General features: G+C 40.9%; 1 protein-coding gene across 10 annotated transcripts in view; it reads left to right on the top strand.

The window, feature by feature from the left end:
* CIT (citron rho-interacting serine/threonine kinase) overlaps positions 1–14,195 on the top strand; it is a 158,038-nt gene that overhangs the window by 29,870 nt on the left and 113,973 nt on the right. For all 10 annotated transcript variants that reach the window (XM_084868241.1, XM_084868249.1, XM_084868245.1 and 7 more), the window contains exons 8-9: positions 5,498–5,701; positions 7,111–7,264. In XM_084868241.1, coding sequence (XP_084724367.1) covers positions 5,498–5,701; positions 7,111–7,264 — 358 coding nt within the window. The remainder of the gene's footprint in view (positions 1–5,497; positions 5,702–7,110; positions 7,265–14,195) is intronic.

The following is a 14,195-nucleotide window of genomic DNA, read 5'->3' as shown; positions in this document are numbered from 1 at the left end:
TCTTGACCATTACATTAAGAATTAGATTATAGAACCAAAGCACTTTGTTTTTAAAATTGCATGCAATTTCAAAACAGGCATGAAAACTTAGGTGTTGAATTTATGGTGGAATAAAGTTCTGAAAAAAAAGTTAAATACAGCAAAAGTCTTACCACCTAAGATTAAAAAAACTTAACAAAAACTTACGCATCTAAGAAATAAATTGGGCCATTGGTACATAATCTGATCATTGAAGCATAGGTCAGCACCACTGACATTTTGGTCTGGAGAATCCTTTGTTGTGGGCTGTACTGTGTGGAACAGGATGTTTAGCTGCAGAAGATGCCAATAGTACCTTCCCCTCCAGTTGCAATAATCAACCAAAAATATCTCTAGGCATTTTAATTTTTGAGAAAATGCCATACTGTTTTCCACATGTCCCCTGAGAGGCAAAATCACCCCAGGTTGAGAATCATTGAGAAGCATCTGAAAGCTAGTTAATGAGAGCTAGCAACAATGCGTTTGCAATAAATCTGCTTAGAATGCTAGGCTAAGATCCAGTGTCACTGCTTGCTAAACAAATGGGAATCAGGATGAAGGCCCTATCTCTGCATCTGGAGTCATTCTCTTCAGACCCCTTGCAGCAGAGACAGGACTCCTATTCATTTCCGATTTCTGTTTTTCAGTGCTTCAAACCGCCCTTTTCACTTCTAATTGTAGCACCTTCACTCCAGGCAGGGAGCCTCCCAGAGGCACTGCCTTTTATTTGCAGCTCAATGAGCTTAACCCTGGATTATTTTGGTCAAGGAGATGTGGTTTCTCAGTCCTGTACACACAAGAGTATTGTACCTCCCCTCCTTGTGGAGACAGATCAATTTCTCTAGAACGTCCTACTTTTAGGGCTGAGAATGTGACAACCAGAGAAGTAGAGGTTTTTAGCATTGTTTTAAGTGCAAAGGCCCTTTTATTATAGAAGACCAAGTATTTGCAATCTACTACATAGATCAAGTATGGATATCCTCCTGTATAATAAAAGGCTAATGTGCAAATTGACTGAATGACAGAACAACCAGTCACCATGATGCACACTGACCACTAGGGAGCAGATGCTCAATGAAGGGGCTGCCCCATGGTGGTCAGGGCACTCCCACAGGGGGAGCGCTGCTCAGTCAGAAGCCCTGAGCCAGATTCACGGCTGGTGAGTGCAGCGTGATGGTGGGAGCGTCTCCCACCTTCATGGCAGTGCTAAGGATGTCCATCGGACATCCCCCGAGAGCTCCCGAATGTGAGAGGGCGTAGGCCCAGCTGAGGGACCCCACACTCCTCGAGTGAACGAATTTTGTGCACTGGACCTCTAGTAGAATTATAATTTTTTTTCTTTTTTTAAAATATATATTTTATTGATTTTTTACAGAGAGGAAGGAGAGAGGGATAGAGAGTTAGAAACATCGATGAGAGAGAGACATCGATCAGCTGCCTCTTGCACACCCCCTACTGGGGATGTGCCCGCAACCAAGGTACATGCCCTTGACAGGAATCGAACCTGGGACCTTTCAGTCTGCAGGCCGACCCTCTATCCACTGAGCCAAACCGGTTTCGGCTAATTTTGTTTTTTTAAATCAATGGAGGTAGGTTAGAAATGTGTTTCCACTAAATAGAATATTTTATGGTTCTGGCCAGGTAGCTCACTTGGTTAGAGTGTTGTCCTGATACACCAAGTTTGTGGGTTTGACCTCTGGTCAGGACACATACAAGAGGCAACCAATGATTACATAAATAACATTTTGGATGTTTCTCAAATAAAAAAACGTTTAAATATAATGTTTTATAGCCCTTAAGTTGGATCTAAATGATGTTGGTACTAAAAATACACTATATAAAATTGAATCCACATTGACTGAAATTATTGTGTTATCCCAAGTCAATTAATCTCTTTTCATTCACAAATATTGTTTATATGTTTTGGATATTTGTGAATCTTAAATCTGTTGTGTTTTCTATCTTCCATTGTCTTTATTTCAAGCTTCTTAGAATATTGCTTTGGAGTATTTTTCTTAGTAAGTACAGGTGGACCTTACTGCCTGGAGATTTGGGTGTTCTAGGATGTGCCAGTGACGTGCTGTGTGACTTAGATCACCACTTCATTTATTAGAATCTCAAAGAATGGCCGAAACCAGTTTGGCTCAGTGGATAGAGCGTCGGCCTGCGGACTGAAAGGTCCCAGGTTCGATTCCGGTCAATGGCACGTACCTTGGTTGCAGGCACATCCCCAGTAGGGGGTGTGCAAGAGGCAGCTGGTTGATGTTTCTCTCTCATCGACGTTTCTAACTCTCTATCCCTCTCAATTCCTTTCTGTGTAAAATCAATAAAATATATTTTAAAAAAAGAGAATCTCAAAGAATGGTCAACAGCTAATATTTTTAACCTGTGTCAGCTCGGAAAAAAAAATTGTAAGAAGATTATAAAGATTATAAATCAGCCCCATTGATCAGTTGGAAACCCATAGGATATAGCCATTTTTGAGATTTATGCTGGAGTGAGAATTTCTTAGCCCTCTGCTTCTGTAGAGGTGTATGTTTACACCCTGGGCAGTGAGATGGGGAAAGGTAGGTTGAAGCAGTTTTATACAGTGTAAGCATTTTGTGGGAAGGGGCTTGGGAAGAGGAAGACAGTGATTTTCTTACCTTCTTCTTGTCTTCTTTCTGCTTATAAAAGAACCTGCTAGATTAATCCTTTTCTTTCTCTTTTTAAAACCCTCTATTTCTCTAAATATGACTGACACTTCTTTCTTTTAGTAATTTTCTTCTCATCTCCTTCTGAACTGGTAAATTTTCTTCTCTATCAATATAGTGAAAATGAAAGAAACTTCACAAAATGGGGGGCCTGGTTAGATGGTGTGTTGGACTGGACTTATAGTACATGGTTTCCTTTTTGATATCTCACTCACATTAGCTGGCCATGAATTGCCCCCAGAGGAGAATGAAAGTATCTTGCAAAAACTTTATCAAGATGTGTGAGGTGACATGTCGATCAAGTTTAGTATTCTTGGAGGTCAATAGCTAATGGAAACTTAGTAATCATTAATGGCCATTAAAAGTCTGTTAATTACTGTTAATTACTTATAGTAGGACATATACAAAAAGCAAGCAAAGGAGTATTTTTCTTTAAAATTTAGAAAATTTACAATTGGATGAGACGACAGATGCCTATGATCACATATCTGTTATGGGCATTATTTGGGGAGTTAGCTGACTCTCTTTGATGAGTCTAATGAGTTTGAAAATGAGGCATTTGCAATTTATACCCTTTGCTGGATCATGCTGATACACATGACCTAGTCAAGTTCCAACTTGACTTTCAACCCTTTGGTTGTGGACAAGTAGCCAAGCCACGTGAGGTACAAACAGGGAAAACTGAATATTGTCAAACAACCTAGTGTGATGATAAAATAAAACCTAACATATGCAGATGTACATTTGAGGATTGTGTATTAATGTTCTGCAAGATAATTAGGCATTTAATCAACGATACAGTGGCCTTACTAACACCTGGGTAAATCAAGGTATTATAGTGTTTATTTTCTTATTTTGATATTTAAAAGGTATTCCTCATTGTCAGTATTGATGGATTTACCAGAATCCTGCAATTTAATCCTAACTTGTGTTGAGCTCATTAACATGTACACACACATTAAAACACAGAAGTCTGTGCTCAGGCTTCCCAGCGTCAAGGCTTCCTCTTGATGTAAGCTACTTTCAGTTCCTCAGGCTTAGGGTGTGCTGTCTTAAATCATGTTTCCTCCTTTCTCTTCACTTTAAAAAAAAATATATATATATATATATTGATTTTTTTACAGAGAGAAAGAGGGATAGAGAGTTAGAAACATCCATGAGAGAGAATCATCGATCAGCTTCCTCTTGCACACCCCCCACTGGAAATGTGCCCACAACCAAGGTACATGCCCTTGACCGGAATCGAACCTGGGACCTTTCAGTCTGCAGGCTGATGCTCTATCCACTGAGCCAAACCGGTTTCGGCTCTCTTCACTTTTGTCCATCAACACAGGTCCAGGGGTTTCTTGGGGGGTGTGGCCATGTAGCTTTCCCAAATGGGTATTTGCCGTGGAGATCCTGATGACCATAGTGTCAAGAGTAACAGCATCACACTGCTTTCTGGTTTACAATTTGGGAAAACATGATGGGCCTGAGGCAGGGGGGCACGAGGAGGACGAGTATGGAAAATGAGTCCATTTCCTATCACACTGGGCCTCTGGATCAGAGGAATGGACAAAATTAAACTTACAGTTGGAAGAGCATTGGGTCTTCATCACTGGGGAAAGGAGACCTCCTAGAGTCCTCTAAACATTCGCTTTCCTCTCAATTCCCAATCGAAGCTAATTTACTTTCTTGATATAAAGCCCAGCATTAAAGACATGTGGCCTTACCCATAAAATCTCTTGGCTCACAGAGGGGCACTTAACATCCTTTAATGGGGAGAAAGTTCTTTTGTGCCATGTAACTGCTGATGTGAGAGAAACCTTTTTAGATGTAGGGTTATTGGACAACTGGTCAACAGAGTATACGATTAACACCAGGCCCTCTCTGGTTTATGGGGAAGAAGGTTAGAGAGGTGATCCTTAGACTTCAAATTTCATGGTGCAATAAAACTTCAAAACAATTTTGAAGACCAAAAGGGCTGTTGCTGACTTATTAGGTTGCCTCCAAAGGGGTGGGTGAGGGGCAGAAAGCCTACTTCTGTCATGAGCATCATTTCAAGAAACAAAGGACATTTAAACACCAAAACAGCCAGAAGGACAAATTCTCAGAAACAGAAAGGACAGTTCTTTAAATGGAAAATATTTAGCTTTATAAAAAGACATGCTACATCGTCCTAATCTTTTGTTGCCAAGGTTGGGCCATTGGATTGGAGGGCCCTGGTTTCTGAACAGTGTGGAGGGAACAAGAAACAGGAGGAGTTGGGGATGAGGAAAGTGAACTCTGTAACATTTGACCTCTTGTGCAAATTTTCATATCTTTGGCCCGGTGAATGGGTCAAAGTGAAAATGTTGATTCCAAATATTTAAAATTGACATATAATATGTTTGTAATATTGTGTTGCCAACTAGCTGCCAGTGTCTCAGTAATGGGTAGATTGATCTTATAGATTCATTTTTAGGATTTATTATCACTTCGCTGTTTCATAAGAGAAGTTCTGTCACATCCATAACGTGTACCAGAAAAGCTATCTTCCACTTCACGGATATACTCCCCTCTCATTGTGTAACCAAAGGGTATATATCAACAGCTCTTTGCCCTTTTCTTTTGGATTATACTATGTGCTTAAAAAAAACTAGTAAGTCATTTGCATTTCCTGACAGTGTGCCACCTGACAGAAGGTTTAAGTGCCTGGAAGAAGAGTAATCAGTGGCAAATCAGCTTGTGTCTGAAATGTGGCTGTTCGCAATATATTTGAGGATAATTGAAAGCTTGTTGTGTTCATTTTATTTATGGGTTTCCAGGTGAATGCCAAACTCCCGATTGGGACCCCAGATTACATGGCCCCAGAAGTGTTGACAGTGATGAATGGGGATGGAAAAGGTGTCTACAGCCTCGACTGTGACTGGTGGTCAGTGGGAGTTATTGCTTATGAGATGGTGTATGGAAGGTCTCCGTTCACTGAGGGAACTTCGGCCAGGACCTTTAATAACATCATGAATTTCCAGGTAAAGAGCTATTATTAGATTTGAAATAATAGTAAGAAATGTTAAAAATTGTGGAATGAGCATTTGTAATGTAAGCCAGCAATACTGATTAATAACATAGCAAATACTTATATAGCACTTACTTTATGCCAAAAGCTGTTCTAAACACTTTGTTACTTTTAGTCTATTGGCTTTTAGCTGTCAGTAATTAATTGTAAGCTTATGTCATTATTTTGTGTACCATTAAAAAAGAAAACTGCAGCCAGTTAATCTATGATATTTAAGTATAAGATGCATTTTTATTTCAGTGTTGTTAAATGTGAATAAATGTGAGTCTTAGAATTGATGAAATATAGTTTATTAACTTGGCAAATTCTCCAACAACCCTGTGAGATAGATATTATTTTTATGTAACAGATAAGGAAACAAAAGCACAGAGTAGTTAAGTAACTTGTCCAAAATAACACAGTCTGGCTTTGCAGTCTATGCTCTTGATGTCATGCTATATGTGGCTTCTTATTACTATTAGCTATTGAATGTGATTGAGGGCATGAATCAAATACAGTAATGTATATAAAGTAGAATATAAAACTATTTTCTAATAACTGACTATTCACTATAGTAAGCCCATTTCTTAAAGATATGACAAATATAAATGTTTTAGTTTCAACCAAAGGAAAAAGAGAAGTGTTTTAACAGGTTTTGGTATCTCACTCAATTTCATCTTTCTGGATTACTTAATACATATTTTTATATGTATAATACATATTTTATATGCTTAAAACATGCATAGTTATTTGTTATTCTTGAGTCTCCTCTTGAGTTCAAGTTTCCACTTAGATGATTCTTGGGCTGATTTATTCCCCTCATTTCAGCCCACCATTCAGCAAGAGCAGATCGCACTCACTACATTGAAGTACCAGATTTACAGTGATGAGCAGGGAGAAGGTTCTCTGCCTTCTTCCTCCATCGTCACACAGAAATCAGAATACATGTGTGTGTGTGCAAAAGCGGAATACAGAGGGAGAGTGCAGGAGGGAGTGATAGGGTGGGAAAAGTAGGCAGGGAAGAAGGGCCCAGAGTGGGCAGGGTTTTCTAGGCAGACAGAACAGCATGATTTGTTTGGGCAGCTTTAAATAGCTCGTCATTGTTGGACAGCCAAGAGGGAGATGGGGAATGGCGCTAGATGAAATGGGAGAGGAGCAGGGGTCAAGTCATGAAAAGTATTGAGTCCTTGCAAAGAAACGAGGCCTGTTCCTATGAACAGGACATTTATTTTGGGAGCTTGCCTTTGGTTCAAAGAGAAGAGGGCACAAAACTTCCTTTTTTAATAAAAGAAAAAGAAGCTTGCATATAGGAGAAGTACTTTCTTAATATTGGGCCATAGAAAGCTGAATTTGCTAAGGAAATTATTTTATTTTTTGGAATAGCGGTTTTTGAAGTTTCCAGATGACCCCAAAGTTAGCAGTGAATTACTGGATCTGATTCAAAGCTTGTTGTGTGGCCAGAAAGAGAGACTGAAGTTTGAAGGCCTTTGTTGTCATCCTTTTTTCTCAAAAATCGACTGGAATAACATTCGTAACTGTAAGTAGAGTTGTGGTTCCTTCAGGGTTGGGATTAAGAAACATGTGAAAATGATCTGAAATTATTGTGGCCCACAGAAGCTGTTATAAACTATAACAATAAGGGCTTTAATTATCTACCGGATAGGAATGGCTGATGGTGTAGTGCAGCTGTCTGAGTAAAATTCCGCTTTCAAGTTGTTTGCACAGAACTGGGTCACTTAACAAACTCCGGGCTGATGTGGTCTTTAGAAATAGTCCCTCAGTAAGTTAGAGAGATGGACTTTGAAGATGGCAACTTGCTTCAATAGTTTTCTTCCAGAGGAACAGTGGGCCTGGTGTTCCGTTCACAGGTTAGAAAAAAGATTCCGAGATTAGGCAAAGTGCCCAGGTTGCTCTGCTAATGGCCAAGCCTGCATGAAAACCATAAATGCCTCGCATTTTCATTTGCTTCCCTCTAACATTTTTGTGTTTGCTCACGAGCATGTCAAATCTATAATCTATAGAATGGATTCATTCATGTATCACTTTGTAATGAACTAATGCAAACTAACTTCATTAAAAACAAAGATCTGATTTATTGTCAACAAAATAAAAAGGCTTGGTTTTTTACAAATTGGTGATTTTTTAAAACCGTTTTTTAATTGGGTGTGTTGTTGATTGAATGTGCTCTAGTGATCTGACCCAGTGATTAGCATAGATTAGCAGGTAAGAAAGCCATTGGCCTGCTTGAGTGTGTGTGATTTTTGCTGATGAGGGAGGTGGAGAAATGGAAGCCATCTTTAGGTGGCAAAACCAAGTTTCTAATTGGAACTGTTGTATTTATCACCGCTTATACCTTCAGCTGGAGTGTGTTGGGTTAAGATCCAATATTGTCGCTGAAACTGGTTTGGCTCAATGGATAGAGCATTGGCCAGCGGACTGAAAGATCCCAGGTTCGATTCTGGTCAAGGGCATGCACATTGATTGCGGGCACATCCCCGGTAGGGGGCGTGCAGGAGGCAGCTGGTCGATGTTTCTCTCTCATCTATGTTTCTAGCTTTTTATCCCTCTCCCTTCCTCTCTGTAAAAAGTCAATAAAATATATTAAAAAAAAAAAGATCCAGTATTGTCCAGTTGAAAGCCATGTTTATGGTTTCTGTAACCTCCTGCCAAAATATTTAAGTAGATTGCACTTCCATAAATCTTTTGGCTATTTTTCCCTTCTGGTAGAACATTGCTTTATTTTTCTAATCTTTAGATATTAACCCCCAACTCTCCACGGTTCTGAGCTTTTAATCAGTAATATATTTTCAGTGCAGTCTTCCTTTTTGCTTTTAGAAAGATGATACAATTTCTTTTAGTTGCTATTCAAATACTCTTTTCTTGCCTTGCCTTCTCATCTCTAATACTACAGGCCCGATAGGTATGGTCTTTGACCTGGCTAGTGACCAGGACTGATCAGGTTCCCTGCCTCCCTGCCTCTTCCTTTCCTCAGTCCCTCAGCGGGGGCACTGCTGTTTGCCCTCCATATTCCATGCTGCCCCTGGTGGTCAGTGCACATCATAGTGAGTAATAAAACTCCTGGTCTCACATTTGAACTTCTGAGGGGACACTTTACATATTAGCCTTTTATATATATACTCTAGGCTCAGTGCACAAAATTTGTGCATGGGGAGGGGGATGTCCCTCAGCCCAGCCTGCACCCACTCTAATCTGGGACCTCTTGAGGGATGTCCAACATCCTTCTCACAATCCAGAATTGCTGGCTCCCAACCGCTCCCCTTCCCTTGCTGGATTGTCCCTATCTGCTTCTGCCTGTCAGCCTGACCATCTCCTAACCACTCCTCTGCCAGCCTGATCGATGCCTAACTGTTCCCCGGCCGGCCTGATTGCTCCTAACTGCCCTCCCCTGCCAGTCTGGTCACTCTTAACTGTCCTCCTCTGCAGAACTGGCCACCCCATACTGCCTTCCCCTGCTGGCCCAGTCACACCTAACTGCCCTCCCTGCTGGCCTGGTCGCCCCTAACTGCCCTTCCTGCTTGCCTGATCACCCAAAAGTACCCTCCCCTGCAGGCCTGGTTCCCCTCAACTTCCCTCCCCTGCAGGCCTGGGTCTCTCCCAACTGCCCTCCTCTGCTGCCCTAGTCACCCCTAACTGCCCACAACTACCCTCCCCTGCAGGCCATCTTGTGTCCACATGGGGGCAGCCGTCTTGTGTCTTGGAGTGATGGTCAATTTGTATATTAGATAGGAACAATAGATTCTTGAATAAGCAGATAATGGTTTATGCATGCATTTGCGGATTATGTCTATGAACATATCTCCATTCAAGTAAGTCAGTGAATAGTGATTAACTTATTTTGTTTTTTGGTCAATCTTGACTTTTCAGTATTATGTCAGAATTCTCAGTGGATAGAATGTTGGCCTGTAGACTGAAGGGATCCGGGTTCGATTCCAGTGAAGGGCACATGCCCGGGTTGCAGGCTCCATCCTCAGTGAGGGGCATGCAGAAGGCAGCTGGTTAGTGATTCTCTCTCATTGATGTTTCTATCTCTCCCTCTCCTGTTCTTTCTAAAATCAGTAAAAATATATTAATTAAAAAAAAGAATTTTCAGATTTTGTTCTAGTCTTTTCCTTTTGGACTGTTTATAGGTTTTAGGTTTGTTAGGTTTACAAGTGTAACCACTGTTCTGTAAATGAGATAGCCCCGTGGAGAATACATGTCAGTGTAGAATGTGGCCCATGTTGTCCATCATGAGGCCCATCTCTGAAGGTCATGGTTGTCTTTGGGAGGAGATGACTTTCTGATGGACTACTAATAGTCTTGCTCATCTTCACACTTGTTGCTGCCATATTGCACTCACTATTCCTTCTGTGGCTATCTTAATTTTTCCATATCCTAATCAGTGCCCTCTTAGTTTTTCCTTATTTTTAACACACGTCCCCGCTCCTTCTCCCCCCCACACTCATTCATATAAGGAAATTCTCTTCACCCAACTGAATTCTAATTCTTTTTTTAAAATTTATTTTTAAAGTAAAAATTGTATATATTTAAGATGTACAACACGATGATTTGCTATACATATACATGATGAAATGATTACTGTAGTCAAGCTAATTAACATATCTATCTCCTCACAGTTAGTTTTTTCTCTTTTATTTTTTTTGTGGTGTACCTGAAATCCACCCCCTTAGCAAATTTCCAGACTTCAGTATAGTATTGTTAACTGTAATAATTCTGTACATTAGATCTCTAGACTTATTCATCCTACATAACTCCAACTTTGTATCCCTTGACCAGTATTTCCCTGTTTTCTCCACCTCCCCACCCTGGTAACCAGTGTTCTACTCTCGGCCTCTTTATATTTGACTTTTTTAGATTTCACACAGAAGTGAGAACATGCAGCTTTTTTCTTTCTGTGCCTGTCTTATTTCCCTTAGCACAATGCCCTCAAGTTCACCCAGGTTGCTAATATATATATGGACACCTGGTTATTTCCATATTTTGCTCTTGGGAATAATGCTGCCATGAAATGGGAGACAGATACCTCTTCGAGGTACTGACTTAATTTTCCGTGGGTGAATAACCGAAAAAGGGCTGGCAGGGTCTCATGGTAGTTTTAGTTTTAGTTTTAGTTTTAGCTTTCTTGAGCAACCTCTATACTGTTTTCCTTAGTGGCTGTACCAATTTACAACAGTGCTCAATCCTTGCCAATACTTGTCTCTTGTCTTTTTTATAATGGCCATCCTAACAGGTATGAAGTGATATTTCATGGTGGTTTTGGTTTGTATTTCCCTGATGATTAGGACGTTAAGCACATTTCCATATAACTCTTGGCCATTTGTATGTCTTCTTTAGAATAATGTCTTTTCAGGCCCTTTGCCCAGAATCCTGGTTCTTAAAACTTGCTGGTTTTTATTGACTTCTAACTTCCGGTATAGTGGCTCTGAAAAGTCATAAAATATGGTGGCTTCAAAAATTTTTCTTTTAATTTTAATAAACCTTTTACTTTGGAATAGTATTAAATTTATAGGAAGGTTGCAAAGCTAGTACTGAGACTTCCCGAATACCCTACTCCCAGTTTCCCTAATGTTAACATTTTACATAACAATGCCACATTTGTCAAAACTAAGATTAGTATTGGTGCATTACTATTAATAAACTTTAGACTTGCTGTTTATTTCACCAGTGTCCCCAGTCATGTTTTCTTTCTTCTTCAGGAATAGAATCCAGGGTACCATTTTGCAATTAGAGCATTTGTAGTTGCTGGGACTAATCAGATCAACTAATGTAGCTCAGCCGATGGGTGGCATCTTTCTGCCCACTGAGGATGGGTGGTGCCCTTTCCTGGAGGTCCCGTGCCTCCCTGACCATGCAGAGAGCCATGGTATTCATTTCACCGTCTCCTGGCAGATTTTCTTACTTTCACCACCCTCTGATCCCTGCATATTTGCAGTCAGCTTAGAGCTTTGTGATTGAAAACATTGCTGGACTCCATGTGATTTGAGCTATGTTCTAATTCTAACAGAAATTATGCCTTTGTCCAACTCTTGTTTTCAGAAGCACATGTTAATTGACTTCCCGTCAGACAATACACTTGAAGTCATCAAGTTCTCCAAGTTCATGGTTGCTGCTTAAATGCCTCGTGGTTCCAAACTGTTGAATAGTCCACTTTCCACACATAAAAGTGTTTCTTGATGGAAGCAACATTAACCTCTCAGCTGTTTTTACCCCTAATTCTTTTTTTTTATTGTTGTAACTAACGGAAGTACTGCTTAACACAGCAGGTAATCTTCTAAAACTCATTATCTCAAGAAGTGATCTTGGCTGAATATATAAATGTAGTTTAAGAAGGGTCTGGGCAAATTTATGAATGACAGAGTTGGGAATGGCTTCTGAGAGAAACTTGGACAAGTTTTGGCTTTGACACTGAAGTCAGATGGAGCATCTGTGCCCCCGGGTCCTTCGCCTGGGGAGCGATATGGGCACCACCAGAACTCTGACCCAGTCAGGAATGCTTATTCTCCCAGCAAGCAACCTCTGTGATGAGTCACTGCCACACTCATGGGTCACCAGGTGCCCATTACTTGATGCTTCGTCCCCAGCTTCACATAATCAGATATAAGGTTGGGTTTTCAGCTGCTTAGTATTATTATCATTATTTCAAGGCTGCTTTCCAAGTTTTAATCTGGAGCCTCTTAAGTGTGCTATGTTTCTTGGGCTATGCAGTTCTGGTGATGTTTCAGGTGTTGGTCAGGAGTCTGGTTGTACCCACACTGATTTTGGGCTCTGGAAAGCTGAAGCCAATCGAGCTCCTCTTTCATGCCTTTGGGGTCGCACCTGCCTTTCCTGGCATCGTGCACCTGCTCCTGTCAGTGGGGAAGCATAGCAGTCTGGTGCACTCTTCCAGTTACACCTTCTAGAACATATTCCCCCAAAGGCATGGTGATGTCAGAGCAAGTTGTATATCTTGCACCTCTCATTCAAGACAACCAACTCTTGACATTGAGAAATGCATAATGGGAGTATCGATTATGGATTATTCCCTGGAACATCTGTGGCTATTGCTCTGGAGAACTTGTCTGTTGCTTATGACATGGGCTTTTTCTTTTGATTTTCTTTTCTTTCACCATTCTCAGGAAGGCACAGTCCTTGAAAAATTAATCTGAGTTTTCAGGTCCTTAACATTTATTAGCTGAGAGTACATTTTGTTTTGATCTAGGAGTGCCTATGGTGGTCCCTTGCTGATGAATACTGAGTTATTCCCCTGTCAGTTAGGTCCCCCCCTGCCCACTCTCCTCTCTTTCTCTCTCTTTGCTTATGATCATTAATTGCTCTCTGAATAGTGAAACCACAAGGTCATAATCCTGTGGATGCTCCCTTAACCTGAGGGATGACAGCATTTGGTTTAAATCAATGAAGAGAGGGAGTCTACACTGAGTGGCCAGATTATTATGGTCTCTGAACACATAATAATCTGGCCACTCAATGTGTGTGTGCATATATATATATATATATATATATATATATATATATGCACACACACACACATATATATATATACACACACACACACATACATATACATATCAGAGGCCTGGTGCATGAATTCGTGCATGGGGGGGGAGGGGGAAAAGAGATCCAGCCAGTCTGGCCAGGGGGAGGGGACATGGGCAGTTGGCCGGCTTGCCTGCTAGTCAAACTCCTGGTCGAGGGGACAATTTGCATATTAGTCTTTTATTATATAGGATATACACTGAGTGGCCAGATTATTATGCATTCAGAAATCAGTGTAGGTGAAGTTCTACATATTGTGTGTAGAAATAAGCACGATGTAACTAACCCATTGGGTATTTTACTCCAGTCCCTCTGTATGATAGAAATGGCACCTATTCTGAGTCAACTACTAGGTATTTAGGTATATCACACCATATTACTTTAAAACAATTCTGTCAGAGGTAAGGATTTTTATACCCATTTCACAGATGTGGACATTGTGGTAACTTATCCCAGGTCATATATCAAGTGAGTAAGAAGGGCCAGATTTGGGTTGAGGTCTAGAGCCCATGCTCTTTCTATAATACTATGCATGCCCAAGCAGAAATAATTGTGATTAGTAATTATGATATATCATAAACCATGTCACACAAAAATGGTTTAATCTCTGTGTCTGTTTACACATATTTGTAACTAGAGGCCTGGTGCACAAAATTCATGCATTCAGGGTTGGGGGGCAGTCTCTCAGCCCGGCCTATGCCCTCTTGCAGTCCGGGAGCCATCAGTCGGACATCCTTAGTGCTGCTGTGGAGACAGAAGATCCTGCCACTGCTGCTGTGCTTGCCAGCCTGGCTTCTGGCTGCGCAGCACTCACCCTGTGAGAGCACACTGACCACCAGGGGACAGCTCCTGGGTTGAGCGTCTGCCCCCTGATGGTCAGTGCGCGTCATAGCAACTGGGTCGTTCTGCCATTT

Source organism: Pipistrellus hanaki (genome assembly GCF_964339955.1).
Source record: "Pipistrellus hanaki genome assembly, chromosome: 19".
In the NCBI taxonomy this organism is placed as follows: Eukaryota; Metazoa; Chordata; class Mammalia; order Chiroptera; family Vespertilionidae; genus Pipistrellus; species Pipistrellus hanaki.
Note: the sequence above shows the minus strand (reverse complement) of the source record. Positions and strands in the feature narration are given on the sequence as shown.